Below are 27,564 nucleotides of genomic sequence, written 5' to 3'. Positions count from 1 at the left end.
GATAGATAGATAAAAACAAAAACAAAGCACATAAAAAAATGGCTGAATGAGATGTCGCGTTGACTCTGTTTCAAAAGAAAATTCTATCATAGTGATAATTTGATTCCGCCGACATCTCATACATGGCAACAAAATGTGTACATAAATATATATTGTATAGTGATATACCTTTCCTCAGATGGCATATGCCAGATAGCCTCGTGCAGGTTGTAATGAAGCAAAAGAGAAGGAAAACAATTACCCAGATTTATGCTAAATAAAAATATCAGATATGGCCCTTTATGTCCCCATCAAACGCTCGTTTTTTCAGCTCCATTCATGAGCGCCAAGGCATGAACGATAAGGTTTTGGTCAATTTTGGTAGCCGACTGAAGAGCTGCAAGCACTGAGCTAAACTCTCCAAGGTTTTTGAGATACTAGGGCCGCTGTTAAAAGACATCTCAATACATAAAAAAAACGCACCAAAGTTGACATTGCATTCTCGATCCTCCCTACTAAACTTTCAACAATTGTATATAGCTCTTCATCTATCATATCTTCTCTGATAGACGGCGCGAGAAAAGAAGGTGGGATAGACATCCGCGCTGGTCTGGATGGCGAAGCCTCTCCGGAGAATTCTGACTTTAAGTTGCATGTGCAAACAGCTTCGAGACGGAGTGCAATATTTGCGAGTTGATGAACTTGCTCAAGATCGATTATTCTTTGTTTTCCAGAGACTTTCCGAATGTCGTTAACCTCCACTTCGGGACGAATTTCATTGGAAATTTCTAGTCGACCCGAAAGACTCTTGGGATACAAAAGATGTAATCGCTCTGGTACTACTCAAGGTCAGAAACAACGGAGAAACTTGGGATGTGGAAGCTCACCTTCCAAACCTTTGAGTTTTCTATCACCCATATACCTGACCTCCAGACCGATTCTTCTTAATTCTATAATTTCTCGTTTCAGATCATCTTCTAATTCATCCAACACTTGACCATCGTCCGAATTCAAATACTCCATCAGAGAGGACATCTCGTCAAGCACGTCTTGGCTTGCCATTAGTTGACCACCATCTGCGGACGCGTTGATACGGGCAGCGCGATTGACCATCGGACCGTAATAGTCCATACGGCGAGTGATAGGATCTTTTTCGCATTCTGGAGCACCCCAGTGGACACCCATACGCACTCGTAAACCTCGCTGAACAATTGTACCATTAGAATCGTACACTACTTTGCCATCATGTGCCTCAAGCAATTCTCTCGGCCACTCTTGTTGCAAAAGTCCAATTTGGCAGTTGAAGCACCATAACAAGGCTGCAGTCACAGACTGGAAAGACACCATAAACGAGTCGCCTTCAGTTTTGACTTCATAGCCACCGTCAAGACGAAGCTGTCGCCTCATAAGGTTGTGATGCATTTTGATTGCAGTCAACATAGCAGGATTGGTCTCCCACAAATGGGTAGAGTTGACGATGTCGGTGAAGACAATGGCAATTTGTCCAGTAGGAGGCTCAATTTCTTGCTGAAGTCGATTGAGCGTACGATCACCAACCTCATCATACCTTCGTCTGGTCTGTCGCTTAGCAAGGTAACCATCTTGATCAGGGCCTACGTCTATTGAAGCCTTGGTTAATGGGCTTCTGTGGCGAGCTTCTTTGTCCTGAAACAAGTCTGAGACATTAACAACCATGACCATGACGTTGCCTTCGGCGCCATAAGATATAGCAAAATCTCTAAGCTTTTGCGCTGCCATCATTGGATCATTTCTCTCAGTCCTCGCTATATCCACCGCTGTTTGATAAGAGCAAAATTGCCACAAAGAATGATTCCCTATGATAACAAACTCATCTGATTCTTCAAGATTTCTGGTTCGAATTTCTGCAGCATGGCTTACTGCCGGGCATTCATGCCAGAACCCAAAGGCGCGAGAAATGTCGATGTCTTTGTCGTCGTTGACAAAGCCCTTGGTAGACACCCAAGCTTCAGCCTTCCTTATCCGTGCTGTCTCTTCTCTATCGGTGGGATCGTGGCATTTGGTTAAGACTTCGGCATCGCCCTTACGAGAAAGTACCACAAGAGTATCGCCAATTGTTCCCACATGCAGACATTTATCTACAAGGTAAACAACGGCACCAGACGCGCCAGCTTTCAAAACGGAGTTCATTGCTCCTGGACTCCAACCTCGAAACATGGTATCAAAGCTGGCGAAACTAGTCCACGAGGGTCTCCTCTCTTCGTCTATTTTTACCTTGCCGCTAAAATATTCCAGGAGCTTTCGATCACTCCATAGAAATGTCCGCCTCAAGGCCTCACTGACCTGTTCTTCAGGCTCTAACTTCTGCAAATGAGCGGCAAGCGTTTCTGCGAAGACCTCTTGAAGGCGTTTTGCGAGCTTTCCTGTTTGCACCGCGCTTGTAGCTCGGCCAAACATCCCGAAGAGGCACTCATTCTCTTTTCCCCGGAAGTTTGGAACAACTAAGTCAAACATGGCCAAGTCATCTATTGTACCTAGCATATCTGAGATACCATACGCCATGTTGTTGATATCAGAGAACGACGTTCGAACTCGCTTTTTCTCATTTTCGTCGGGTAGAGAAGGAATTCGAAGAGTAATATCCATGAGTCCAAGGACACGAAGTTGCGAAAGGGCTGTAAAATCGGAAAGTTCTTTGCGAAAAGCAGAAGCATGGTTCATATCTTGTGCGGAAGTAGGTTTTATTTCTAGTCGCTTATTACCGGACAGATTCAGATAGCGCAGCGAAGTATTCCAATTCCTGTATCCTATAAGCCATGTACATTGTCACAATATGAACTTTACCTACCAATTCCAGTCGTACGGCCAATTGGCAATATTGTACTTGAGAGCATTACTTCCAACATCTAGGTGCTGTAACGTTTTGATTGCACCTAATTCACTTGGCAGTGTTTGCAGCTTGTTGCCGTTCAGATGTAAAACTTTGAGACTATGAAGCTTCTCTAAATCTTCACTTGGCAAGCTGGTCAACTTATTTCCGCTCAGATAAAGTGCTTCTAGTTTTTCGCACTTGCGCAAAGCGTACAGAGGTACTTCGAAGATATCGTTGAATGAAAGATTGAGAATGCGTATATTAGGCATTAGAGAGATCCAATTGAAAATTTCGTCACTCAATCGATTGTCGGCTAATAGTAGTTTGCGCGTCGATAAACCAGCTGGAGGAATGGCATATTTCTTAGATCTAGTGCTTATTTGACTATTTGCCGAGCCCGGCCTCCCCATCCTGATTCCTATCGCTTCTGGTGGAGGTTCAAGAGCTACGAGCAAATTTGAGCTTGCATTGAAAATTTCCAGCGATCCACATGACCATAAATCATCAGGTAGATGCTTGAGATTGTTGTTGTGCAAATTGATCACTTTCAATTTCTGCAATTTACCGAAACCGACAGGCAAAGCATTGAGCATATTGTCTGTACAACTGAATTGTTCCAAATTGACCAGCCTGTCCAACGTAGCCGGCAAACGAGTGAATTGGTTAAAACTGAGATTCAGATTAACCAAATTTATCAAGCCGCTGAACGCTTCATCGGCAAGAGTAGATATCTTTCCATGGGAAAGATCAAGGTTGGTAAGCAAATAAGTGACAACGGCCATATTTGGTTGAGGAGCGAGGGTGAAGCGAGTGACAGAATTGTGTGGCACTGAAAATTGTCTAACATTTGCACCCAATTGCGCATCCAAAGTGACAATATTATTGTAGTCCGCCTGAAGAGTTGCTAAATTGGGCAAAGTGTAGACGGTTGACAGATCGGTAAGTTTGTTTCGTCTGACATCTAGTATTCTCAGATTTTTGAGCGTACTGAATGACTGAGGAAATCTGCTGATTTCGTTACTAAACAGCCCCAATTTTTCTAAGGACTTGAGGTCAGACATCTCGGCTGGAAGTTCTGTTATATTGTTAAATGAAACATCTAAATCCACCAAATTAGACATTTCACACACAACAGAAGGGAATGACTCGAATTTGTTATTGGAGATGTTGAGATATTTAAGAGATTTCATCTGAGCGAAATAAGACGGCATAGATGTGAGCTTGTTATTTTGAACCTTGAGGGACACAAGCGTTTCAACTTCATTGAGCGCTACACTCTCCAGATCTGCAATACGATTACAAGAAACATCTAACCTTGCTAGGGTTGTGCTAGCTCTAATTGAGATGGGAATCCTTTTCAACGCCATATTAGACATGCGTAATTCTTTGAGGTTGGTACAAGCTTGAATGAAATCAAGAGGAATATCTGTCATAGGATTGCGAGAGACGTTGAGAATGATTATGTCGTGAGAATGAAGGTGCAAAAAGATTGGAATCGTTTGTAAATCTCTGCCAGCAATATCGATAAATTCGAAAGAATCATAGGAACTCTCCTCCTCCTAACACTCTGTCAACCCGTGGCCTTTATCAGCACAACTTAAACTCACTGGGTCCATGGTAGGCAATATAGGCGTTTGGTATATGAATCTACACAGTAATGCTAGATCGTTTTTCCCCAATGCGTCGAGATGATCAGCTTCCGTATAACCAACTTGTAACAGCCTCCTGTGCTGAATGACTAAGGGTTTTTCAGAAGGTAACAACATCCGATCTATTAAACGTTAACGATACCCTCTAAACCTATGTTGACAATGTAAAACAAACCTTGACCTCGTTCACAGACATATAGTTTCATATTTGCAGCCATTTTGCCTCCTTCATTTGACAGAATTGAAACGATATCTGCTGTCAACGAGTTCAACGGTAGATGGTATGATGAGTAACTTGCATCCGCTCGATATATTCGTATCCAATGCTAGATATGGCGTCAGCACGATATTAAGTCGCGGGGGTAACATAAAACTTGCTAGCGCCGTGGGATTATAAGCTATACTTCCACTTGTGCCTGGCCGAACAGCCGTCCCAGGTCTACTTGAGCTCCCAACTCTCTTGCCTTTCTTTCGAGCCACCGCTGAAGCCGCCGTATCTGTCGTTCCACTTGTATTCGATTCCTTTCTCAGTTGGCTTTTGAATCCAAATGGCGGAGCTTTCTTCACCGAGGACGGCGTGATTGAGGCCTTGGATACTGTCGGTGACGTAGGCGAAGGCAAATTGCCTGAATTTCGGGATGTACGAGATGTATTTGACTCCAGCTCTTCATCTAGAAGCCAATCGTCTTCTTCTGACGAGATTACTTCTTCCACGGGAGCTTCACTTGTTTCGACACCCCACGACTCTGGAGCAGCCCAAGCTGCTGTTGAAGCCACTGGTTGGTTTAAGATGTTTGATTCCCTGTCGCCTCCGCTAGGATGAGCTATCGTAGAAGGTGACAAACTAGCCGAACGAGGGACTTGAGGATCTATTGAAGAAGAATGGAATGGGTCATAAAAGACTGTTTGGCTAGTATGTGTCCAAGTTGGGGAGATAGGTTGTAAGGATGCGTCTGATGATGGCGTGTCTGGTTGACCATCTATCGGCCCTGCCTTCACATTTCTAAGGGTTGAAGGCCTCCTTGGTGCAGAAGCAACCGGTGGCGGTAAATGTTGTTTTGGTAGCGTCGAGTGTGGTGATGGTGGAGAAAAAGTCTTAACGACATGCGAACCAGTGGGCGAACCAGCGGGCGAATCAGACTGAAAGGGATTTGTCCTCAAAAATGGCATTGATTCTCTCTTAGCTTCTCCAATAAGATGCCGCCCTCCCTCTTTCTTAATTCGTATCCCCCTTGTGGAGTCAACGGACTCTCCAGAGACTGAGGTAGCAAAGCTGCTCGTCTGATGTAACGCCTCCTGAAAAGCCAACGATCCACTGGATGATTCTGTGCCACCTGTTGAGGAAGCCTTTGCGTGCTGATCATGATGGGTTTTGGACGTGTCAATAATTCCTTCCATATCATCAAGATTCATATCGAGGCGGAATGGCGTCTCGAAGATTTCTTGTAGAGGTGAAATGGCATCTTGGGGCACATACTCAGACTGATACCAGCCTCGATTAAATGGATCTGGCCGCTCTATGGTTGAAGAAAATGGTTTTTGCAGTGATGGGGACAAAGGCGGTGACTTTTTGGATAGCGTGGATGGGATTGAGGAAGAACTCTCCCGCATATCTGGCGACGTAAAATCATTTGCAACAGGATCTACTTATGATAAGCAACATTCGGGTATTGTGCCAATAACCGGCTTACTCAACGAAAGGTTTGGATTTGGCTTGCGTTTTAACAATCCTCCTAGAAATCTCTTTTTCTTCTCTCCTATGCTTCCCGATCCACTGACACTACTCGATGTATTTCCAAATCTTCCCGTACGATCTTTTTTCCCTTGCGGTGGAGGAACACCAGGCTCTGTGTCTCCAGGACTGTTTCGCCGGCCCTTGTGAAAAAACGACTGTAAAGAATCGCCAGAACCAATACGAGATTGTCTGCCGTCATTAATACTTGACGATGAAGAGTCTACGCCAGATTTGATAGATGCGCCAGGCCCGGCCGTATCCGCCGTACCCAATCTCTTGTCTTTGGGTAGATACGGAACGGAGGAGGAATGGTTTAGTACTGCTGATGCCCTTTTCGTTCCCTTCACTCGCAGAGTAGCGGCTTGTCCTTCCAATAGACGCTTATCTGTGGATGAAGGCATAACGTGAGCTGGCCGTGAAAGTGCGTCATCTATTAGCCACGGTGCAATAGTGGGGCCTACTTGGCCTTGAATTCCTCGATCTGACAGTCCTGCCGTGGCGGCATTTCGATCAAGAATACCATCCATCATTTCATCAAGCTGCATTGATCCTCCAAGCAAAGCGCATGTATTCATATCATCTGCGAAGGGTTCGATCACGACGCCAGGATAGACTTGATCGATGGACGTTGATGGGTGTTGATGAAGACACATTGAGTGTTGCTCTTCACCTAGCCTATTGGTAAAAGAGTCTCGGAGCTTGTTGGAAGAGGGATCGGTAACACCTGTGTTAATGTTTGGATTTGGTTGAAAATGGGTTTGAGATGGGTTGGATGACCGCCGTTTCAATCTAGTCTCTGAGCCATACATAAGTGAGCGTGGGTATTCTGAATGAGAGTCTGAGCGATGAGGATGCTGTTTTGATATTCCAAACTTTGCAGGAAAATTGCTTGCGTGTGATCCATGTCTACCAGAGCTCCGAGATTGTGTAAGCGTTTTGGAAGAACCAGATGAGTCTTCTGACCAGGGTGAAGGATTTGGAGAGCCACTGCCAGCTCCATTGTCAGTATTTCTAGCTGGTGAAGGTAGCTCAGAGGGATCCAGAGCTGACTGCAACCTCTTGAATATGGGCATATTGAAGCGGATATAGAATGGCGTGCCCAAGTTCTTATCCGCCACCTACCAAATGAGTTGTAGAATAGAGAAATGTAAAAGGATGCAGATTGAAACGGATACAAGGTGCACAGTGGGATTCCTCAAGTCTGGGCGAAAGGCTATCCTAATTAGGTATTTTTGGCCCAAACAGATATTTTTCAGCCCAATACACCTTTAAAAGATCCCTCCGCTAAAGTACTTCCGCACACATCATCAAACATCAACGTTTTTTAAGTTGGTCTACATTGCATTTATACTTATTGTATACTTTGTCTCTTTTATATATTTTCCTTGTTCCATTCTCTCTCTCTTCCTCCTCTTCTTTGTTGTGTTGTTTATCCTAGTGCTATTTCAACCAACAAGCACGCTGCAATCACGTCTCCTCACTTCCTATCGATTTGTCACTTGTCTACATCAATTACAAAGAGAGTTTTTTGACACGACCAATGTCGCTTTACGATACAGAGTTCTCGAAACGGATACGTTCATCTATCCCCCTTCCGCCGTCACCAATATCCAGGTCGCCGCGATATGAACTTCGCTCAATCTCTCATCCAACACATGGAAATGTCAAGTCTGCGGAAGTGGATGTCTTTGGGGCAGTGGGTGCGCCATCCAGTAACAGCTCTAGCCCGCGGATAAAGATTAGGGAATCGGCGAGAGAGTATGGCGATAGGTGAGTCATAAAGTGATGATGAATAGAATCACAAGACCTTTGCCTCGGGACGTCTGCGAAACGGCAGTTGACTCACTGCGGGATATTTGCTGGTACCTGATACCAACACTTGCACAAAATGATGTCAACTGTATCTCTCGACGGGAGCCCGCCTTTTTTTTGTATTCCGCAGAGTGCACAGGCTATGACTATAGAGAACGAGAGCAGTGAGCGTTGAGCTGACAAAATGACAGATTCATTCCCACAAGAGATGGCTCAAATTTGCATGCAGCATACCAGTTTATGGACGGAATGAAGGGCGCTGTTAAGGTCAAAACGAGGAGGAAAAGTGGGCAACACCAGACTGATAGCGATGCCCGAAGAGAAGAAGTTCATGCGACCTTTACTCATCTGCTAAAGACGGAACTATTCCCTTCGCCTGCTTCCTCTCCTCGTCCTGCCAATACCAGTCAACCATTGCGCTCACGCAATAAACACCGTCAGCCGATGACCTTTGATAACTCTAATATTCCACCAGCGCATTCTTCTCCATCGAATGCTGACGGCACTCCCGCACACCATCGTCCTCCGCCCTCTGCTGGTTTGGCCGGGCGGGAAGGATTAGATCGTGATCTGTCACCAGCATCAACATTACCGCCGCTACCAATGCATGCTCCGTCAACCCCTTCTTCAGCACACGGCCGTCCACCAGGAGCAGGTCCTAGTTCTTCCCATCACCGAGCACATCAGTCCCAGGTATCTCTTACAGCTGCCGCCCGTGGTGTTTCGCCATCGCAAACCTCATCACGTCGCTCAGCTTTTTCACCGCCTCCCAGTTCCACAACCAATGCCCACTATTCACCGTCAACGCCGACAAAGAAACGTTTGTTAAACTTTCGGTCGCCGAATCGATTGAGTATAGGCGGACTGAATGGAGCTACATTAGGAGAAAACCTGGATGATATGAATCACCCTGCATACAGCCTGAGTCCTGTTGGGAAAGAGAGCCAAAGGGTTTTGTTGAGTCCAAGAAAGGGGCTTAGGTCAGTGCCCAAAACGCCATTCAAGGTGCTGGATGCACCCGATCTTGCAGACGATTTTTATCTCAACTTGGTCTCTTGGTCTGCATCCAATGTCTTGGGTGTTGGGCTGAACAGCTGTGTTTATTTATGGAGTGCTCAAACAAGCAAAGTTACAAAACTCTGTGATTTGATGCAGGGGATGGAGCAAAATGAAGGTGGAGATGTCATAACTGGTTTAGAATGGACAAATAGAGTGCGTCACCAATGTTGATCTTTTGATATAGGCTAATTTTTTACATTCAGGGAAGTACACTTGCCATAGGTACCAATAATGGTTTGGTCGAGATATGGGACGCAGAGTATTGTAAACGTATTCGGACTATGACTGGCCATTCGGGCCGTGTCGGTGCACTTGCTTGGAATTCGCACATTCTCTCTTCAGGTTCCCGAGATCGTACTATCTTACATCGTGACTCTCGAATACCAGACCAGTATATCCGTCGATTATCGGGCCAACACAAGCAAGAGGTGTGCGGACTACGTTGGAATCCAGATACAGATCAACTCGCGAGTGGAGGTAATGACAACAAGCTTTTTGTTTGGGGCGGTGTGGACACCCGGCCAACATGGAGATTTGGGGAACATCGCGCGGCTGTCAAGGCAATCTCATGGAGCCCACATCAAAGAGGATTGTTGGCTAGTGGAGGTGGTACGGCAGATAAGAAGATTAGGTTTTGGAACAGCCTCACAGGAGGGCTCATTAACGAAATAGACACTGGATCTCAGGTGGGTGTTCCGTACTCATTCTCGTTGTTTGTGATACTCAAGAAGACTACAGGTGTGTAACTTGATGTGGTCCAAGATATCCAATGAGATTGTTTCCACGCATGGTTACTCTGGTGGCCCTGTATCAAACCAAATTCAAATCTGGAAATACCCTTCCATGACGCAAGTCGCCACCCTCACAGGACACAGCTATCGTGTCCTTTATCTCGCCATGTCTCCAGATGGACAAACCATTGTGACAGGCGCAGGCGATGAGACCTTGCGGTTTTGGAATGCCTTTCAAAAAGCAAAAGGAGAGGTTGGGAGAGCACCTGCTATGGGTGGGTTTGAGCGCCTGAGATGAGCTTGCTTTTTCGTGAAGGGATAGCAGGGTCGGTAGCATTGTTGAGACATTCAATCATTTTGTGCATTTGTGATTTGTGAAAAAGATTCATCATAGATATGCTCTAGTGTGATACTCATTGGTTGTTTATATGACGGATTTACGGTCATGCATGTCCCTGTAAAAGTTTGACATGCGCGATGGTTATTTGCGGAGATGTTGTACTATGCTGATTGCACATGTTTTGAAAATACATGACGTGGCGGGTTGTTAGCATACAAAAGGAGAATGAGCAAAATGCAAAAAGAAAATGTCCCTAACCTGAATCGAACAGGTGCCTCCACAGTAACCCATGAAACCACAATGTGACGTCATAACCACTAGACTATAGGGACTTTGCGAAAAGGCTACTATTCAAGACCATATCATGTATTATTTTCGTACGTACAAAAGATTAGCATTGATTTTTATTGAGAACAAACCACAGTAAAAGGTAGGACCGTGATGAACGTTTTCACTTTTGTCTTCTGGAAATCGTACCCACTTGTCTTCAGTAGTAAGATACTATACCTTCCTCTGGACAACTCGATCCTTCCAAAACATTACAAACATACCAACGAGTTTACCATTCTTGCCGTCACTGTCATTTACGATACACTGGTGGCCGTGTCTCAGATGGGTGCACTAGGAATAAGCCTTGACAGCTCTTTCCACGTCGCGAGCATGGGTATAGAGTCCACGCAAATGCTAATGAATCGGGTTAACTGGCTGGAAGCTACACAAACATCAAGTCAACCTGTCCAACCTGTGTCTTGACCGAAAAGTCTCCGACCTGTCTCATCTAGACAGCGCCAACTGGGATAGAGGTTGACAGCTCATCCAGATTGATTCATTGGAAGTAATGAGCTAGGAGGGTTTTGTCATGACTATTACTCATAATTAAGATGCACGCTCTGTACGAAAAGGTCGCAATAATGCAATCCGAGTTGCATTACTATTGTTTGCCTATATTCCATCCAATAATTCCAACGTTCTGACAGGTTTCCATATATCTTGGATTTGATGACGACCATCCACGTCTCTCCCTATACACCCTATCGTCAGGGTGAGGGAGAGGAAAAGATGAAGAGAGGTCAGGACACTGTGTATGTTGCGAACGTGGTGCAGTTGCGTGACGGTCGTGGAAGGCGAGGAGATATAAAAAGGCTTATTGTTGATAGATCCCTAGTGAATGAATCCAAAGAGCCATCTCTTATTCCAGCTACACACACCTTACCCAGCACCTCTCTCCCCAACGCCTCTAGTCAAAACCCGAGAATCCATCCAAGCCCTGACAGATTGCTGATCCAAATCGATTCGTTGCGAAGCTATAGCTGGGTAGGGGTATGAGTATCGTCAGTACCAAACGGCAATCCCCCGTACATTCCCATGTAAATGTTGTACTGTTCCCATCCATTTGCTATGGCAAACATTGGGTCCCACGATAGACCCGTCTGCGAGTATGGAAGGACAACACTGCCGCCATCCTCCTGAGATGGGTCATTATCATTGCCGTATCCAGTAGCACATGCGAGTTGACCCAAGCCATCCTGACCAAACGACGCATGGCCTGGCTCGAGGATTGCAGCTGTATAGCTATCCGTTAGAAAGGGATTGAAAGGAGACAATCCCACTTGCGGTAGACCACGATCCGTTCCTTCTCGAGCTGTTGCCTCTTGGGTCGTTTCATCTTGAGACCGAGAGGCCTCTCTGAACTGTCTAAAGATGCCAGCTCTGATTCGTTCAAACAGGTCAGCTCTCGCAAATGATGATGGGATTTCTGCAAATACATTTCTCTTTCACGCCCCCTCCGCTTCCTAACCCCAGCTTGAAGATTCTCTAGTTAGTGGCCTGTTTGACGCAACATGCAGGGCTGACAGATCAGCTTACCTTGCAATCCCGATACTAATTTTTTTTGATCTTTGGTCCTGTGACGAGGGTATGTATACAAAGCTATGAAGAGTTCGTTTTCATTCCCATTGAGCTCCTCCTTGTCTATACCATTATCCTTCAAGTATTGATCTGTGTTTTTATTATGGTCGACCTGCCAGGGTGGTAGGGATCCCTGTACTGTAGAGCCTCCCGAATAGGCATTACACGTCGTCTGAGGAGTCGTACCTCCCTGGGAAAGCTGGTTCAAGATGGGCCTGAGTGATCAAGTCTGGCTATATCGACACTGTACTCACCGAGGATGGACCTGCAAAAGTATTTTGGCTGGGGTCCGCTCCAGTCGACGAAAAGTCTACTCCGTCAGATGTTTGGTCCCAGGCGATTTCTTCTGGAAAATACCCACAAGCCCCAGGTGCGTAAGTATCATCCATTGTAGATGATGAGCCGAAAGAGACGCTCTGGGGAATATATAGCGATGTCAACGTCCAGAGCTGCGAGGTAGATTTTGTTGTCGGCCAGCACGCCATGCCATGACTCGCCTATATAAACGTCGAGTGCCATGAATGGAGCTCGAAATGAGTGTTGGGTGATAAAGGAGAAGGGAATTTTGGACGAAGCATCGGTACTTGGCTTGCTTCTCGGGATGGGCTGGGCTGCGAGCTGGGTTAGCTGGAATAGACCCAGACGGCCAGGGTGGTGCATGCTCTGGAGCCATGGACATGTCGTTTTTTATATACTGGGCTCCGCCACCACCCTCTCACCTTTTCTCTCCATCGTCTTGCCGTCAGGCCATAGCAAAACTCCCATCGGCCCGCGGCATATCCCGCCAGCGCTGGCAAGTCGCTCACGACCCATGTACACCTTGCGTATCGCGTTGAAAGGTTGTGTCCGGGTACCAGGAGAGGGTGCCGAACGGACGGTCTTCTCCAGCGCATCAGGTGTGTTTTGCCAATGCAAGGTATCTTGGCCGTGGCGCTGGACGTCTCTGGCAGCCAGGACACGACTGGACACGATGAGATAGACGATGACTGGGGTGGTGGACAGAGACATGCCTTGTGCTTGAAGGTGCGAAGCGGAAACAGGAGCCACTCCATCGCCGTACTAGGTGGTAATGGGGTCGTTCAGATAGGGATAGGTTTGGTATGTGTCTTGGAAGAGACACACGGGTCGAGGTTGGCAGCGCCATGAGCAAAGTACCAGTGGGAAGATGGCTGTCGACGCTTTGTGGATGCATTCCTTGGTACATCTCGGACGAAGCGTTCGATTCGGTGCTGGAAGCGCACTGAATCGATCTTGTCGATGTAGTCGCTCCCACGGCCAACACACTCACAGATTGATAGCGTGTGCATACCTTTTTTCTGCCGTCAACAAAAGAGACGCCAAAGATAGGCAAATGTCCGTTGCTGGCTACCGATGCTGATACGACGTCGGAGATTCCCTCTCCTTTATCACCCATGGCTTGTTTCAAACTCCATCGAGAACCAACGGTTATATAGGCGAGTACGACAGGGCATGCCTAGCTACAACCATCATCTATCTGCACTCTACCTCGCAGCGTTGAACGTAGACACTCTCCGCACATCCCACAGTGTCTCTCTCATCCACAATCTACAATGGATTATAACCAATCTCAAGGCAGCTCTTGGAGATCCATAAACGCGCCCCCTACCGAAGCTGGAAGCCAAAGCCAATGTACAGAAGGGAACAAATCAAGCTTTTTGGCGCTGCCTCCATACGACCCAAGTGGCCGACATACTTTAGTCGATCAAAGTTCGGTGGGTACATTGTCCAGACAGCCAGGCCGCGATAGCTCAGATACATCTTGAAGGGGCCTCTCAAGGATGATGCGTCTGGTCAGTCCATGTATATTGATGACAGGCAGCTACACTCCACGACGCCCTCGCGACACCATGAATCAGAAGACTCTGCAGGTCAGTGGACTACACCAGGAGCTAGATGGGTGGCCAGTCCAGGCGCAGTGCTGACCAGTGTGCAAATGCAGATGAAAGCAACGCTGGTTTGGAAGTAACAGCAGCATTATCTTCGAAAGAGAAAAGGAAACTTCGAAGTAAGTTGATCCGGTAATGTTGCGCTCTGCGTCAGACAACCTCCTAACAAGTATTTTGCCTTGCAAGATAAGAAAGCCTCTAGGGATTTCCGTCGAAGACAGAGGGAGAAGGCGGCATGGAGTGCGAGCAGGATAGACGATCTCGAGTCTCAACTCGAAGAGAAAGAGAAAACGATAATCAGTCTCGAGTCTCAACTTAGCCAGAGTTTAGAAGAAAAAGACAAAGTCAGCGCGAATCGCGATAAGACAGAAAAAGAAAACGAACAACTCAGAGCAGAAATCGCTCGACTGAAAAGGTTAAACTCACAACCTACAAGACGGACTGCGGGTATAGTGACAGTGACAGAACGTTGGGATTTAAGCAAGTATAGAGGCAAACAAAATTAATGCAACTCGGACTGCATTATGGTGACCTTTTCGTACACAGCGTGCATCTTGATTATGAGTAATATTCATGACAACAGGTTTGTCTGTGGCAAGCCAGCCACAGGAGGGGGATACTTCTTCCGCTCAAAATCCATATAGTAAAGCATTCCTCGGCACAGTGTTGTTGAAAATGCAGGAAGAAGAGTAAAAGAGAGATGCATCTTAACATATGGTAGAGTATATATATGGTTAGGTCAACTCTATACACGGTAAAGGAGGTCGATCATGTTGTAAATTGAGATTTGGAGCAAGAAGAGATGCATTCGAGAAAGTTGAATAACAACTTTAAATCGCTACAAGAATTTGGATCCGTCTTAATTAACTAAATCGTATTAAAGCGTAGGACGCCGTAATTAAGCTTAATTTCAACAGATCAACCATTACGTTGGACCGTTAAATAACGTATCTTCAACACAAGTCGACAGTTCATGACAGGCAAGTATGGACGGGTATCAAGTGTGTCTTGTGCTGTCTCTCTTTGCCAAATCCTCCTCTTCCTCGTTGCCTTGGGTTGATTCTGCGCACGATGGGAAACATCCTATCCGGGCTGACTTGGATGCTGCGTTCTCTCGTCCCTGTCATGTAGATGGTCAAGGAGGATGACTGCCATTGTTGGGAAATGCAAAAAGAAGCATAAAAGAGAGATGCATCTTAAAGTAGGTGAGAGTATATAATGGGTTAGGTCCACTCTATACACCATCCAAGGGGGTTAATGAACCATGGCGTAAGACCGTTAGATACCTCATCTACAGCGGTCATAACCTTGGAGTGATGAGATGGAATAGAGATAACAAACAATCATGCCACTCGGATTGCATGAGGGCGACCTTTTCGTTCAGAGTGCGGATGGTAATTAGGAGTACTTTTCATGACACAAAGTCCCGGTGCCGATAGCCTGTCTGTGGGTTGCCAGAGGATGCTGAACGTGGATACGCACTTGAGCCTGGAGGACCAGTGCCATCTCGACCACCCCAGCCTTGATTCGGACCATGGGGGGGCTGCGTTGAGGCGGCTGTACCAGACCTTAATCTCAAGGTAGCGTTTTCATGTCTGAGTGCAGCGATTTCTGCATCACTGTCCTGCCTGAAACTGCTATATTCTCTTTGAAGCCTGTCGACATTTGTGTCGAGTTCGCGGCATCTTAATACAGCATTGAGGCAGAAATTTCTGAGAGTGGTTATATCGCCCCTCTCCCATGCCTTATTCGCGTCGGCCGCTACAAGGGAACACTCAGCGCTCTCCCCTTCTTGCAAAACGCAACGTTACCAGATCAACTTACTTCGCATCGCCTGTTCTTCCTCAGAAAATGGAGCTGAAGCCGCACACTGGTTAGCACTCTGACTGGACTTGCCATTGACTAGTTACCGTTGAGGTCCGACTGATACGGCTGGTCCCAAGTTGCATGAGGCTCAGCGTGGACTCCCCCCTGACTGCTAGGATACTGGAACTGTTGGGGTTGCGACTGTTGCGAGGGACGTGGCATTAAGAAGAGTTTGGGTTATTCACGTTTGGCTGTATCGACAGTGTACTCACCGAGTATGGAGATACATAAGTAGTATCTTGGTTACCAGGGATGAATGGGGATTGCACCGAAGAGCTTAACCCGCCATGTGATTGATGAGTAGCTCCCTGGTTCGAAGGATGTTGAGAAGAGAAAGACTCGTGGGTTGGAGTCCAAGGTCTGCCACGATTGTTCATTGTAGACTGTAGGATGGAAGGTGTGCTCTAGGGATGTACGGAAAATGTCAATGTGGAAAGCTGCGAAGTCGAGCGCAGATAGAAATTGTGGTGGACAGCATGTCGTGTTGGTGCTTGCCTATATAGACGTTGGGTCTTGTCAATGGGGTTTGGAAGAAGACATGGGTGATAAAGGAGAGGAGAGGGAATCTCTGACGTCGTATCAGCATCGGTAGCCAGCAGCGGACGTTGCTCATCCTTGGTGTCTCTTTTGTGGGCAGCAGAAAAAGGTATGCACTCTGTCGGTTTGTAAATGTTTACTCGTGGAGATACTGGGTCCAACGCAGATATGTATCAAAATGAGTGTGTTACTGGACACCGCAGTCATCTGCAGCTGTAATCTCTTTTGTGACTAAGAATGCGTTGTTCCAAATGGCAGACAAAGATGGGTTCAAGATACACCTCTCACCGTTGTGTTTGCTTTTTGTCAAGTCGAACAGCAAGCAGTGGTTAGAGTGAAAGATGCCTGGCTACATGGTAGGTCGACGCATTCAGTGCTCGACGTGTACGAGATGTATTCCGGATTGGCTTTTACAAAGCGTAAATGATCTCCATTGTGGAAGGTTGTACGGAAAAAAAGACAATACAAATGCGGGGAACTTTATCCAGTCCATCATGGATTGTATTCCAGTAGCATCGCCGAGTTTAGTATATCTTGTTTCTATTCTATGCATGGGATTGTACAAGGAAGCGGTTGCAAGTACGCAAGCACTGTCAGTGGTTATTGTACACATAATAGAATGACTATTTATCTCGTTTTGTGCCGCAAAAATAAAAACAAAAGAGTCGCAAATGATCAGGTTTTTATTTTAAAAGATGTTCAAAATCAACATTGTGTTGGATGTATTGTATAAGGTGTCTTTGTTTCTGGAAGATTTATTGTATGTTGAACGTCATTTTCCAGCTTGGGTCATTGTATCTCGGCTGGAGTGGGTCTTGTTCACGAGTTGATTGTTTCTTTCATGGCTGTTGGCTATGGAGCCAGCATTGTGCGGTCGAGTGTTGAGAGATATAAAAGGCTGCCTATTTCTCTTGCATTGCCGTCACTCATCACTACCAACACTCCTCACAACAACACTCCTCACAGCCAACACTCATCCACAATTAAGCACAGCTTGCAACCATAATGGACGCTTTCACCACTCTCTTTGCTCCTGCCACCCCTGCTGTCCCTACCTCTGAGGCTCCACGAAACTATGAGAACAACCCGGGTGGCATGACGCTTTGCGTGATTGCTTGAACAAGAGTGAGTGGTAGCAAACTCATGCAGCAGAGTTTTGAAAAGTTGACAACGATGTTAGGCAATGTTCTCCTTACAATGGATATACCAATGGGTACGATGATATAATACTACAATAATGAGGTTTGGATTCCGGGTATTTGGACGAATAGTTGATTGATATTATATGCACCTTTATATTTTATATCGCGTCTTGTTGAAAATGGAAGAGAGATTGGGTGTACAGAAATAATTGAGACATGGGGATGGTAATTAGGGCTTTGAGTTGGATACCTGATTGGTTGGGTGTTGAATGCTGCATTGGCTGAAAGCGCTTGCAACTTTGAGACAAGATGCAGTACGTTTGAGACGCTTGTTTCTCGGTCAAGTTGTCAGAGCTACATGTTGAGAGAGGACTTGCAGAGGTAATAGAGCGAAGCCCTCATTGGATTCTGCAAACGTCGAGAGGGTTGACTCGGGAGTTGACAGTATCAAGAAGAGAGCAAGGCGGTATTTGGTACAATGGCTATCTTGCTGATTTTTATACCTGTGGATAGAGCAGTGCAGCGCAGACGCATGATATCTTGTTCATTTTATGCAGGACCGACAATAAAAGATAGCCTAGGACTGTTTCAGAAAGACCCAGCGATCGTATCATCAAGTATAGCCAAACAAAAGCCGCAAATTGAGAACTCACTCCTGACCTCCGACATGCCGTTGTGTCAACCGCGAGTCCGCAATGAAACAGCTGCGATGAAAAGATACGACCCATAACTCCATAGACATTGGAATTGCTGTAGTCAAGCATTATGTTTGCATGACACATCCAATCTGGGCCGGAAGAAGGTTCAAGGAGTATAGGGAAGGGCAAAGCATGAGTTGACAAGGGGCTATTTCAATAGCAATGCTGGGGAGATATGTGGCGGGATGCAGCACGATTAATGACATAAAACATCTTTGGCTGTATCCGTCTTGTGTGACACACGGGTTATATCCAATACACCATCCAACAGCTTTGCGCTCTTGTTTCCTAATCAATCCGTCTGTGCTTTAGAGAGTCTTTTTGTCTGTCGGTATAACCTCACTACTGATCGTGAATTTGCCACTCTTTTTGAGTCTTTCAATCAAGGCATCGCCCATAGCAGTTACAGGAGTAAGAACGCCGCCTGACTTGAATAATGGAGGAAGCGATGTTCCTTGAGGTGCAGGAAGGACAAGAGAAAGCGCCGATTCGGCGAGCATGTCTGTTTCGTTGTCAACTACACGATACAATCCACAGCGCTGCACGATATAGTAATACACACAAGCTGTACTGAGATAACCAGGATCGCCTTCCCCGCTCATCTTTGTCAATACCTTTACCGGTTCTTCGGCATTGGCTGAGGAAGTTTCAGAGAGGGAATAGTTGGTGATGCACCAGTGTCCGGCTTTGAGTTTTCTGAAATGCATGTAAGCTACAGTTTGTAGATCCGGCGCCAAAATCGTTACAAGAATCCAATACTGACTCAAGGGGAGCACCTTCTCCAGATTTTGGTAAAAACCGAAGCATCAACTGGCGCACCTACATGATATGAATACACAATTCGTCATGCAACATTACCATGCAGAAAACCGGGAAGTCTCACAAATTTTACTTTTAAGAACAAAACAACAGCTATTCCCATAACCATGGTGCTAAGAGCAGACTTGATTAGGCTTTGGCCAACATCCATCCCCTCTTTGTATTGCATGACTTTTCCAGGCAAATCATTTGATAATGTACCAGTGAGATACTGAGTACGACGAACAATGTTGCGATTATATGGATACATGAAGAACATTCCTCGAAGGCACGGAGAAAAGGCGGTTTCAGGGATGGAAGTTGTGAGAAACGGCAAGGTAGACTTGAGAGTGACTGATGACGATATTGTATCAGAGTTTACTCTTCCACATACAAAGCAAGATCCTAACTCACTGCCTGGGCATAGATCGTACTCTTCCATTTGCTGGTCTTTTGGTGGAAGCTCCGTTACTGCGAGAAGCGTTTGAACTGTTCCACCTGCAATACTGCCGTTGAACTTGAATATCGAGGTCGACTTGGAAAGAAATAGATCTCGATTGACTGATTTTATAGTGGCTTCTGCAAGATAAACAGTCAAATCGCTACCCGCATATTTCAATCAGTAGATACTTTACTCAAGAGAATCGATTTACGTACGATGGCACAGAATCGAAGCCACACGAGGGAACAATACAAGCTCCAGTAGATCTTGCTAATGAATGGTATTTGGGGATGATGTCCTGCTTCAGCCATGTCGACTCGCCGCAGAGGTCGACATAGTGTTTGCCAGCTTTGCAACAGGCGCTACAAAACGTATCAAAATTTACAGGGACCAGCATCAAAACATGCAATATACCGGATGATTGCTTCAGCATTATATCGTCTATAGGGGCCTGGAGGAGACATACCGTCAGCTTTGGCTATGATACTATAACAGTAAACCCAGCCTACCTGCAAGATTGACGACAACATTGGCTCGATCAACCATGGAGACTACACCATCTTCATCACTCAGCTCGCACACGAAAATCTCCCTTTTGGTGCTTAGTTTCGCGTTGAGTGCTTCAAGTCTCTCTTGGTTGCGACCGGCAAGAATAAAATCAAACTCGACACCTTGAGGATGCTCGTCAAGGTAGGTGAGCAACTGACGAGCGGTGAAAGACGTAGCGCCGTATAGGACTAGAACAGGTTTATTGTTTGACATAAAAGTAAGCCTCAGGTTGCGCAAGGATGACTGTTGAAGATATATGTATATATAAACTGTTTTGTAAATATCAGAACGATAATCAAGTATCTAGTGGTTTGATCTTGGTCAACCCACGGAGTTAGAGGGCATGTCCATGCAGAATTTGATTCCGTCAAGGAGTTGCCATCTATTTTTTCACAAAGAATCACAATTTGCAACATAATCCTTGTGAGGCTACCTTCGAAACTATCTCACCGAATCTCAGTTTCTTGCTATTATACTGATGCCATACATGCCTCCTACAACCGACGATAAGCCATCCACGGCTTTCGAGTGAGGATCTCTTGAAGCAGTCGACTGGACGAATGTTGACACTTTTTACATAGGGCATTCTTTTATCGCTACATCTTTCCTAGACTACCACACGATGCCCAAGCAATCTATATGGAACCTCCTACGTTCGCGAAACCCATTTCATTCCTACCTCTGTTTCGCCTTCTGATCCCTTACATTGGCTATATCATTACCCTCATCGCCTTTATTATTGTATGGTCATTTATGACCAGCATAATCGGCTACTTTTCTCGGGTTCTTCGCTTCTCTCTGCGTGTCGTTCCAATAATCGCATTTGCTCTTTGGATAATGGGAAGCTCTGACCAGGCAAGCACTCAGGAGTTGTTTGCGGTCGTTAAGGAGTGGGCAGGCTTTGAAAGTGAAAAGCACGCAGGATCAGACGAAAGTACGATGGGTGGACTGTTTGGTTTAAGACAGAATACAGAGAAAAAAAGAGCAAAACCACGTACTCGTAGTGGAAGTTCTTCGTCGCCACGTGCCCGTTCAAAAGCAGGAGCTGATCACGCAAAGACAACTGATTTAGACCTTCAAAAGGGAATCGACTTTGTCTCTTCGTGGCTGAATTCAGCCGTGGGAAACAATCAAGATGAAACGCAGACAGGCCAGTGGCAGACCATCGTGCAAGATTATGTCAAGAAATCTGTTATGAGAGCTTCCGGTTTAGATTGGCTGCTTTCCCAGCAGCCAGTCAAGGAGGAAAAGAAGAGTCGAATCTGGGGTGTCAGATAATGTAAGTTTCTGGGTCCTATTATGGGACTATCAAGTATATGCACCTGCTCACCCTTGCGACCGCCAGTCTTCTCCAGCATATCATCAATCATATAGAATAACCATGTTGCCATTCGTATTATTGTTCTTGTCGTCGTATGATCCAGGATGTTGTATTTGCTTTGCCTCTGATGGCATACCATATCATGGAATGAAGCAGGTCTACATGAGAACACCTTGAAACGGAGGATGTCGATATGTGAATCTTCTCATATGCCCTTGCCAGCCTAGCAGTTTGGGATTGCGACGTATGCTGTTCACATAGTAAACTGCTAGACGCAGGCCATGCATCGCCATACCGTCTTGCGAAGAATGCGAAATAACTCATTGTAAACTCTCCCGTTCACTTGAATATACGTATTTTACCATCCATCAACATGCGTTTACCAAGCGGCGCTTGTGTGCTGCATACAACGCTCATCATTCCCAGCAGACATCTCCTACCTTTTAGGTTCAGAAACTTTTTGGAATATCCTTTCCTCCTACCGATTCTTCGCACCGCAAGCGACAGCCACGCATAAACACCCCAATGTTCATCCTCTTTGGTGTGGGTGAAAACACTCGCCCAGTGTAAACCCTTCACTGATCCATCACAACCAACCAATCGAAACGAATTGAACCAAACATAAGCGAAATAGATCCCGAAACATGGTGTCTCTCGGTACGGAGATCCAGTCCATCTCCTCCAGCCACGTCCCCCCCTCCAAAAAACAACAATACAGAGCATTCTAATATGATAATTCATTAATCATTTAATATCTCCAACCAAATCCAGGCACGCAACAAATTAGGGTGATACAAACCCGCAGATGACGCGAAAGGAAGTCGGTCGCTATTGTTTGCGAGAGGGGAAAGGACCGGGCACGCGCACGGACATGGCTGTCAGCGATCGGAAGCGAGCTAGTCACTACTACATCCCAACATAAAAAGGCGAACAGAACATTTGGACATCTCAAATTTCTCCCTCGCGTCGCGTCACCATAATGTTTTTTGCCACCCACTGTAACCGGCAAACGCTGTTCGATTTTCTTGATACACCCGGCTTGACGACAGAGGACGCGGTGGGAGGCCTGCAAGAGTATGTTTGGCGATGCATGGCGCAGGGCAAACGGGTGCGAGACTGGTGCAGAGACGCAGCACAAGCGGAGCAGGTGAGTGAGGACATAAAGACAGCGCTGACGAAAAACAGGCATATCCATCGCCTGCGACAGCACGCGCGCTTGCAACACCCATTCTCACGACACTGCTGCCATTCAACACACACTGGTTAGGCTCGCCAGCACTCCCACCACCGCTTCTCCCCAACTCTTTTCTTGCAGCCCTCACCCGCAACCAGTTGATTGACGCGCTCGCCAGACTTAGTCGAGAAGACCGGCTCGCGTCAAGACGGCTACAATACGAGCGAGAGCTCGTGCTCGAGCTCTGTCTCGAGTACATTGGCAGACGGTGGAGGTCGTCCGAGACACTCGTTGGGTTTGCTGATGACGTCAGCCGCAAGTTGTCAGAAGTCGAGTTTGAAGTGAGTGGAGGTGGCGTCGATTTTGCTAAGTGGTGACACAGATAAACATACAAGGATATCCTCCGATAATTCACTCTATAATCTCTCCTATTCTCCACAAGATCCGCTTTACACTTGGATTCATTACGCTCCCGCAGCTTGTTGCTAGGGTGAGCTCAGCGGGTCCGAGCGCCTATGCATATCCACCCGCGCAAATCTTCTCGGCCTGGGTGGAACGACGGTTGCAAAGCGGGATTCATTTTCACATCATCTTGGACGATCTTGATTCGGCGAAAAGCAGTTTAAGCGAAGAGGATCGTAGGGCGTTGGTTGATGCGCTGCAGGGGTATGCGCTGGACAAGCCGTTTGCTGAGCGACAGCGACTGCCAGTAGAGAAGCAGGCTCGCACTGCGTTGACGCAAAAATCAAAGGTGGCTTGTAAATGGTTGTCGCACAAGCGCGCCAACTCGTCCATCAGCAGAGCTCCATTCTCGTTAGACCAAAGAAGGCCGTCCTTACCCGCCATATCGCCCAGCCAGAGTCACCCTCGTTTTGCGCCATCTCTGACCGAGTCGCAAGACATCTGTTCCGTCTTGGGATGTACCACAACAGAAGTACGCAGTATGCTCCTGGGTCAACTTTTGGAATTGCGGTATTGCGTCTACGGAGACAACAGCTGGTGGTTTGGTAACAGCAAGAACCAGGCGGAGGACATACTTGACTCTCTGGAGTCGTGTTTGGAAACTCAAGATTTGTTTATTACAGAGCTTCGGCAGACATTCAACTTGTCCCCAGTTCAGGCCACGCCCAAACTTGTTCTGACTCCAAGGCGACTTTCCAGTGACATGGTTCACCATTCACGAGATGTCTCATTTGATTTGGAGCAGTATCTTCGCGATATTTCTTTGCCTTTACATCCACACCAAGGCGAATCTGTCGAAGACACTGTGAAAGATTTATGCGAAACGAGAAGTACAACGCCAGTGTCAATCAGCTCTGTCTGGACTCTAGAGTCTCCTCAAGACGACAAAGACACTTCAGGCCGTGTTTCTAGCTTGAGCACTTACACCATCAGACACGCAGTCAAAACGGATCTCAAGACCAACGCTGTCGAATTACGGTTTCCTTTGCCCATTCAGTCTCCAGCCAGTACCACGGAGTTGGATCAACTAGACAAGAGACGGAGCAAATTGGCAACGTCATCGGTGCCAAATTTTAACGACGACTCGTACACTCGCTTACCTGCCAAGAATGGATTGAGGAAATGGAAAAAGACATCCAAGTCGTCCTTTCAACTTTCGCGAGGAGAAGATTCGGGTTTGAGGATTGATACATCCGCGACCCTTCCGGCGCCGCTATACCCAGCCTCGTCTTCCCCATCTGCCATGACTTTCTCAGTCGACACTTTTCTTTCTCAAACAGACTCGGCTCCTCATACACCTGTTACTCGCGATTCGTCAGAGGGTCAGACGAGACGGCAACTTCATAGACAATGCGTCATCTTTGATGGTGAGCCTATGAGTCCTACTAATTCACCAGACAGCTGGTCGAGTGACATCATAAGGTCTCCCACTCTCTCGTCTAATCTCGCCTTACCTCGTCTTTTGCCCCAAGGAAGCCCTTTGAATATTACTGAGATTGTCTCTGAATCATCCGAGGATGAGTTTGTTTCGCCTGCTGTATCTCCAACACCTACCTATCGCGATTCTCTTCCGTACTCTCCTGTACCTCTATTATCGATACTCAATCTTTTCCGCGATATTTCCAACGGACACTTGCTATCGGTCAAAGAAGTTGAGTATGCTCTGATGAGATTTGTCAATAGCGAGCGAAAGGCGCTGGAAGACAAGGACGAAGAATGGGATGCAGAGGCTAGGTGCAGAGTAGCATGGTTGATCGAACAAGTTGCTGTGCTTGTGAGTGGTTGTGCGACCCATGCATTGCTGAGGCTGATCAAAGAATAGCTCAATGATCCGGAGTACTTACCAGCGATAAGTAATGTTGTCACATCACTCTCAACCATTGAACTCTAAATGTCCTTCGCGAATCACCTACATACTGTCCACAAACACTGAACTTACAACTTAGCCTTGACATTTTTATCCAAGCTTGATTTTTCCCCCTTCCCAATAATTGCGCATTCCACTTCATCTTTCAAGGCATGTCATTCGATTTCTAGCTTGTTTGTATGTTTTATCATCCACGCATGTTGGCTATAATCAACCACATTAATAATTTACACAATCAATGTCATGATTACGACTTCTTTCGTATTTGAGTTACATTCACGATTTCTAGTCTCTTTTATTATATAATATCAACATTTTGTATGAAGGACTTGAGAAGTCCATCCTTGGGAGTCACGGTTTGTATCCTAGTCCACGCATATCTCTACTGATTGGGATATGAAGAGCTATGCATAATTCTCAAGTTGTATTGTCAAAAGCCAAATCGACGAGTAATCATATAAGCTGCGCTCTGCAAAGTACGACAAAATCCATATGCTAACGACGATTATTCAAGGTCATGATTCCGTTTATGGTTGTGGCAGAGATATAGTATGTGGCTGCCCCGTTGGAAAACAGATTGTCACATATAAACTGTAAATAGCACCTTCGTTTATCTCTTACTGAATGGCAGCCCATCGAAGAGAGGAGCAAAACGATAATAATCGAATTTGCAATAAGATAACGAAAGCGATACAGACCAGCGTAGGAAGAGGTTATTCCATATGCACAGGATCCTGGCGTGATGTTTGTTTGAATGGGTTTGCAAGACATCATTATATTGAGCATCTCAACCATGCCGGATGATGTTTAGTCGTTTCTGCGCTATCAGCTCTGAGAGAAATCGAATGGATGTATAGCTTGAACCGACCGTGGTCGTTGATTCTTCTCACATGCGTATCGCCAGGCTCATTCTCCTAGGGAAGCTGTTTGCTTGATGTGTTATCTATTTCACGAATTGGGTGTCGGATAGTAATTTTCCAAACAGTCAAAAGACTCGTAATCTTTACCGCTCACCAACCAACCTTTGAACGGTGGAACATGAACATTACTAATATCAGCTTGTGCAGTGCTCCATATTTCGCCCAAGGTCTCCCAGAGGCCTACGCCTCGAATCTTTTGTGGTCGGCCCCGAAGAAGAGCCTTGGCAAGTTGGTATGCCGAATCGGGTGGATGTTTGAGAGAAAAGTATGTGTGACTTCCGGCTGTCCGATCGAGGTATTCTAAAAGCCTCTGGTATGCTTTGAGGATTTCAAGTTTACAAATTCTTGATCTGCCTTTGGGTTTGATGACTGTCATCCCAGGAGGTTTCCATAGAAATCCCAGTACAGTCCCTCCAGAGATGATTTCCCTCTCGGAGGTCTTTAAACCGCCCTTCTTGGCTGGCACGGAAAGCCATGGGAGATATGAAAGGGAAAGTGGAGATGGTTGAGGGTCAGATCCGGGATAAAGAGAAATAATTTGGGGCTTGCTATGAGGAAACATGACGGAAGTCGTAAAAATAGCTGGTGGCAGTACTGCGTATTCATCTGGCAGATCATCTATCCTGGAGTCAACGCGGGCTCAAGGATAAAGTACCACAATGGCTTACAGGCAATATCACTCAATCGCTCCACCAAGGCCCTTTCCACCTCTGCCACAACTTTAGCTTTCCATTCTTCTTCATTCTCCCAGCCAGGAGGACTCTCGACTCCCCCAATGACAAGCCCTTTCAGACGGATTTTTCCAAAAAGATTTGCAAGTAACCCACCTTGAAGTCCTAGAGAAACCCAAAGAGAGATTTTGTCAGAACATGACATGGAAGTGGTCGGTATACTGTCGGATCTGCCCGGCTTGGTCCGCAATGTAGCAACTGATGTGTATGTTCGACGGCCTCGCAAAGGTTGCAAAAGAGCCACGTCTGCTTGATCCGTCGTAGTAGAAGGATCGGTCTGGATATTGATCCATTCAGACGCTTCATTTAGCGGTTGATGAGCGGCTGTATACATTGTCGAGGCATCACCACACTGTAGACACAGTTGATGGCAGTCATCTCGTTGGTAAGTTGGTGAGGTATATGGTGTACATAGAGAAAAGTTACGGACAGGTAGGGCAGAGATATACAACCACACCTCAACTCCATCTTTCAGCCGAAATTCTCCATTCAGAGCTCGTTCCAAATACAATTCTTCAGAAATGGCCCCTCTTTCCACTTTCCTGCCCTGATCTTTTTGACAAAGCATACAGGCCTGGTGTATGAGCCATCGAACAAAGCCACGCCGAGCAAGAATCTCTCCATGGCAGTCGTGTATAGCGTCTCCCATAGGCGGTAATTTCGCATACGGCAAGACCTTCACTCCAGTGCCAAGCGACAACGGGATGATCTTCGGCTTCTCACCATCTAAACTCGTTACGAGCGAGATGACAGACAAAATTGTCCATTCTGGTACGCCGTTATCACGAACGATAGGCTTTCCATGCCTAGGAATAGAGTCGTACAGAGCAATTGAAGCCTGTGCAACGGCATATGCAGTCCAACATGACCGAGGGGCCATGCTGGTTTGATGCTTTGTCGGCTCAGCAGGCTTTGAAATTTTTTGTGGTTATTGTCGAGAAAAGAAAAGAAATAGAATTAGAAAAAAGTAAAGCTGGCCAAATCTGCCTCCACTTTACAAGTTTCAATCTCAGAGATTCAGAAATTCTTTTTACTTTTTACTTTTTACTTTATACAAGAACCAAATTACGCTTCTTTACATTCTCA

General features: G+C 46.2%; 10 protein-coding genes and 1 non-coding gene across 11 annotated transcripts; 4 read left to right on the top strand and 7 right to left on the bottom strand.

Annotated features, from left to right (window-relative positions):
- Window positions 1-290: 290 nt before the first annotated feature.
- Window positions 291-7,287, bottom strand: L203_105224 (uncharacterized protein; the record flags this gene model as incomplete). The annotated part of the gene is made up of 8 exons (XM_066214596.1): window positions 291-416; window positions 463-818; window positions 867-2,758; window positions 2,807-4,389; window positions 4,438-4,601; window positions 4,655-4,805; window positions 4,858-6,122; window positions 6,171-7,287. 8 exons carry the CDS (start codon window positions 7,285-7,287, stop codon window positions 291-293), a joined length of 6,654 nt encoding a protein of 2,217 aa, XP_066070693.1.
- Window positions 7,288-7,754: 467 nt separating this feature from the next.
- Window positions 7,755-10,114, top strand: L203_105223 (uncharacterized protein; the record flags this gene model as incomplete). The annotated part of the gene is made up of 4 exons (XM_066214595.1): window positions 7,755-7,984; window positions 8,218-9,238; window positions 9,289-9,771; window positions 9,824-10,114. The coding sequence occupies 4 exons, from the start codon at window positions 7,755-7,757 to the stop codon at window positions 10,112-10,114; spliced, it is 2,025 nt and encodes a 674-aa protein (XP_066070692.1).
- A 290-nt stretch (window positions 10,115-10,404) lies between these two features.
- On the bottom strand, window positions 10,405-10,488 carry L203_105222. The gene has a single exon. It is a non-coding gene; the product is annotated as a tRNA-His (tRNA).
- A 1,150-nt stretch (window positions 10,489-11,638) lies between these two features.
- Window positions 11,639-12,453, bottom strand: L203_105221 (uncharacterized protein; the record flags this gene model as incomplete). Its single annotated transcript, XM_066214594.1, has 6 exons — window positions 11,639-11,720; window positions 11,771-11,866; window positions 11,923-11,959; window positions 12,023-12,263; window positions 12,319-12,374; window positions 12,426-12,453. The coding sequence occupies 6 exons, from the start codon at window positions 12,451-12,453 to the stop codon at window positions 11,639-11,641; spliced, it is 540 nt and encodes a 179-aa protein (XP_066070691.1).
- Window positions 12,454-12,751: 298 nt separating this feature from the next.
- On the bottom strand, window positions 12,752-13,072 carry L203_105220 (uncharacterized protein; the record flags this gene model as incomplete). The annotated part of the gene is made up of 1 exon (XM_066214593.1): window positions 12,752-13,072. The coding sequence occupies one exon, from the start codon at window positions 13,070-13,072 to the stop codon at window positions 12,752-12,754; it is 321 nt and encodes a 106-aa protein (XP_066070690.1).
- A 2,310-nt stretch (window positions 13,073-15,382) lies between these two features.
- L203_105219 (uncharacterized protein) lies at window positions 15,383-16,066 on the bottom strand (the record flags this gene model as incomplete). The annotated part of the gene is made up of 5 exons (XM_066214592.1): window positions 15,383-15,732; window positions 15,796-15,828; window positions 15,882-15,894; window positions 15,948-15,978; window positions 16,050-16,066. The coding sequence occupies 5 exons, from the start codon at window positions 16,064-16,066 to the stop codon at window positions 15,383-15,385; spliced, it is 444 nt and encodes a 147-aa protein (XP_066070689.1).
- A 1,313-nt stretch (window positions 16,067-17,379) lies between these two features.
- L203_105218 (uncharacterized protein) lies at window positions 17,380-17,493 on the top strand (the record flags this gene model as incomplete). Its single annotated transcript, XM_066214591.1, has 1 exon — window positions 17,380-17,493. The coding sequence occupies one exon, from the start codon at window positions 17,380-17,382 to the stop codon at window positions 17,491-17,493; it is 114 nt and encodes a 37-aa protein (XP_066070688.1).
- Window positions 17,494-18,522: 1,029 nt separating this feature from the next.
- On the bottom strand, window positions 18,523-20,216 carry L203_105217 (uncharacterized protein; the record flags this gene model as incomplete). Its single annotated transcript, XM_066214590.1, has 8 exons — window positions 18,523-18,716; window positions 18,777-18,910; window positions 18,978-19,033; window positions 19,098-19,366; window positions 19,427-19,614; window positions 19,670-19,816; window positions 19,869-19,905; window positions 19,964-20,216. 8 exons carry the CDS (start codon window positions 20,214-20,216, stop codon window positions 18,523-18,525), a joined length of 1,278 nt encoding a protein of 425 aa, XP_066070687.1.
- A 274-nt stretch (window positions 20,217-20,490) lies between these two features.
- Window positions 20,491-21,382, top strand: L203_105216 (uncharacterized protein; the record flags this gene model as incomplete). Its single annotated transcript, XM_066214589.1, has 4 exons — window positions 20,491-20,531; window positions 20,585-21,106; window positions 21,154-21,282; window positions 21,349-21,382. The coding sequence occupies 4 exons, from the start codon at window positions 20,491-20,493 to the stop codon at window positions 21,380-21,382; spliced, it is 726 nt and encodes a 241-aa protein (XP_066070686.1).
- A 921-nt stretch (window positions 21,383-22,303) lies between these two features.
- Window positions 22,304-24,851, top strand: L203_105215 (uncharacterized protein; the record flags this gene model as incomplete). The annotated part of the gene is made up of 4 exons (XM_066214588.1): window positions 22,304-22,475; window positions 22,532-22,839; window positions 22,977-24,734; window positions 24,783-24,851. The coding sequence occupies 4 exons, from the start codon at window positions 22,304-22,306 to the stop codon at window positions 24,849-24,851; spliced, it is 2,307 nt and encodes a 768-aa protein (XP_066070685.1).
- Window positions 24,852-25,600: 749 nt separating this feature from the next.
- L203_105214 (uncharacterized protein) lies at window positions 25,601-27,358 on the bottom strand (the record flags this gene model as incomplete). Its single annotated transcript, XM_066214587.1, has 5 exons — window positions 25,601-25,644; window positions 25,696-25,741; window positions 25,842-26,365; window positions 26,416-26,830; window positions 26,909-27,358. The coding sequence occupies 5 exons, from the start codon at window positions 27,356-27,358 to the stop codon at window positions 25,601-25,603; spliced, it is 1,479 nt and encodes a 492-aa protein (XP_066070684.1).
- Between the last annotated feature and the right edge of the window lie 206 nt (window positions 27,359-27,564).

The sequence above is a fragment of the Cryptococcus depauperatus genome, chromosome 6 (genome assembly GCF_001720195.1).
Source record: "Cryptococcus depauperatus CBS 7841 chromosome 6, complete sequence".
NCBI lineage: Eukaryota > Fungi > Basidiomycota > Tremellomycetes > Tremellales > Cryptococcaceae > Cryptococcus > Cryptococcus depauperatus.
Note: the sequence above shows the minus strand (reverse complement) of the source record. Positions and strands in the feature narration are given on the sequence as shown.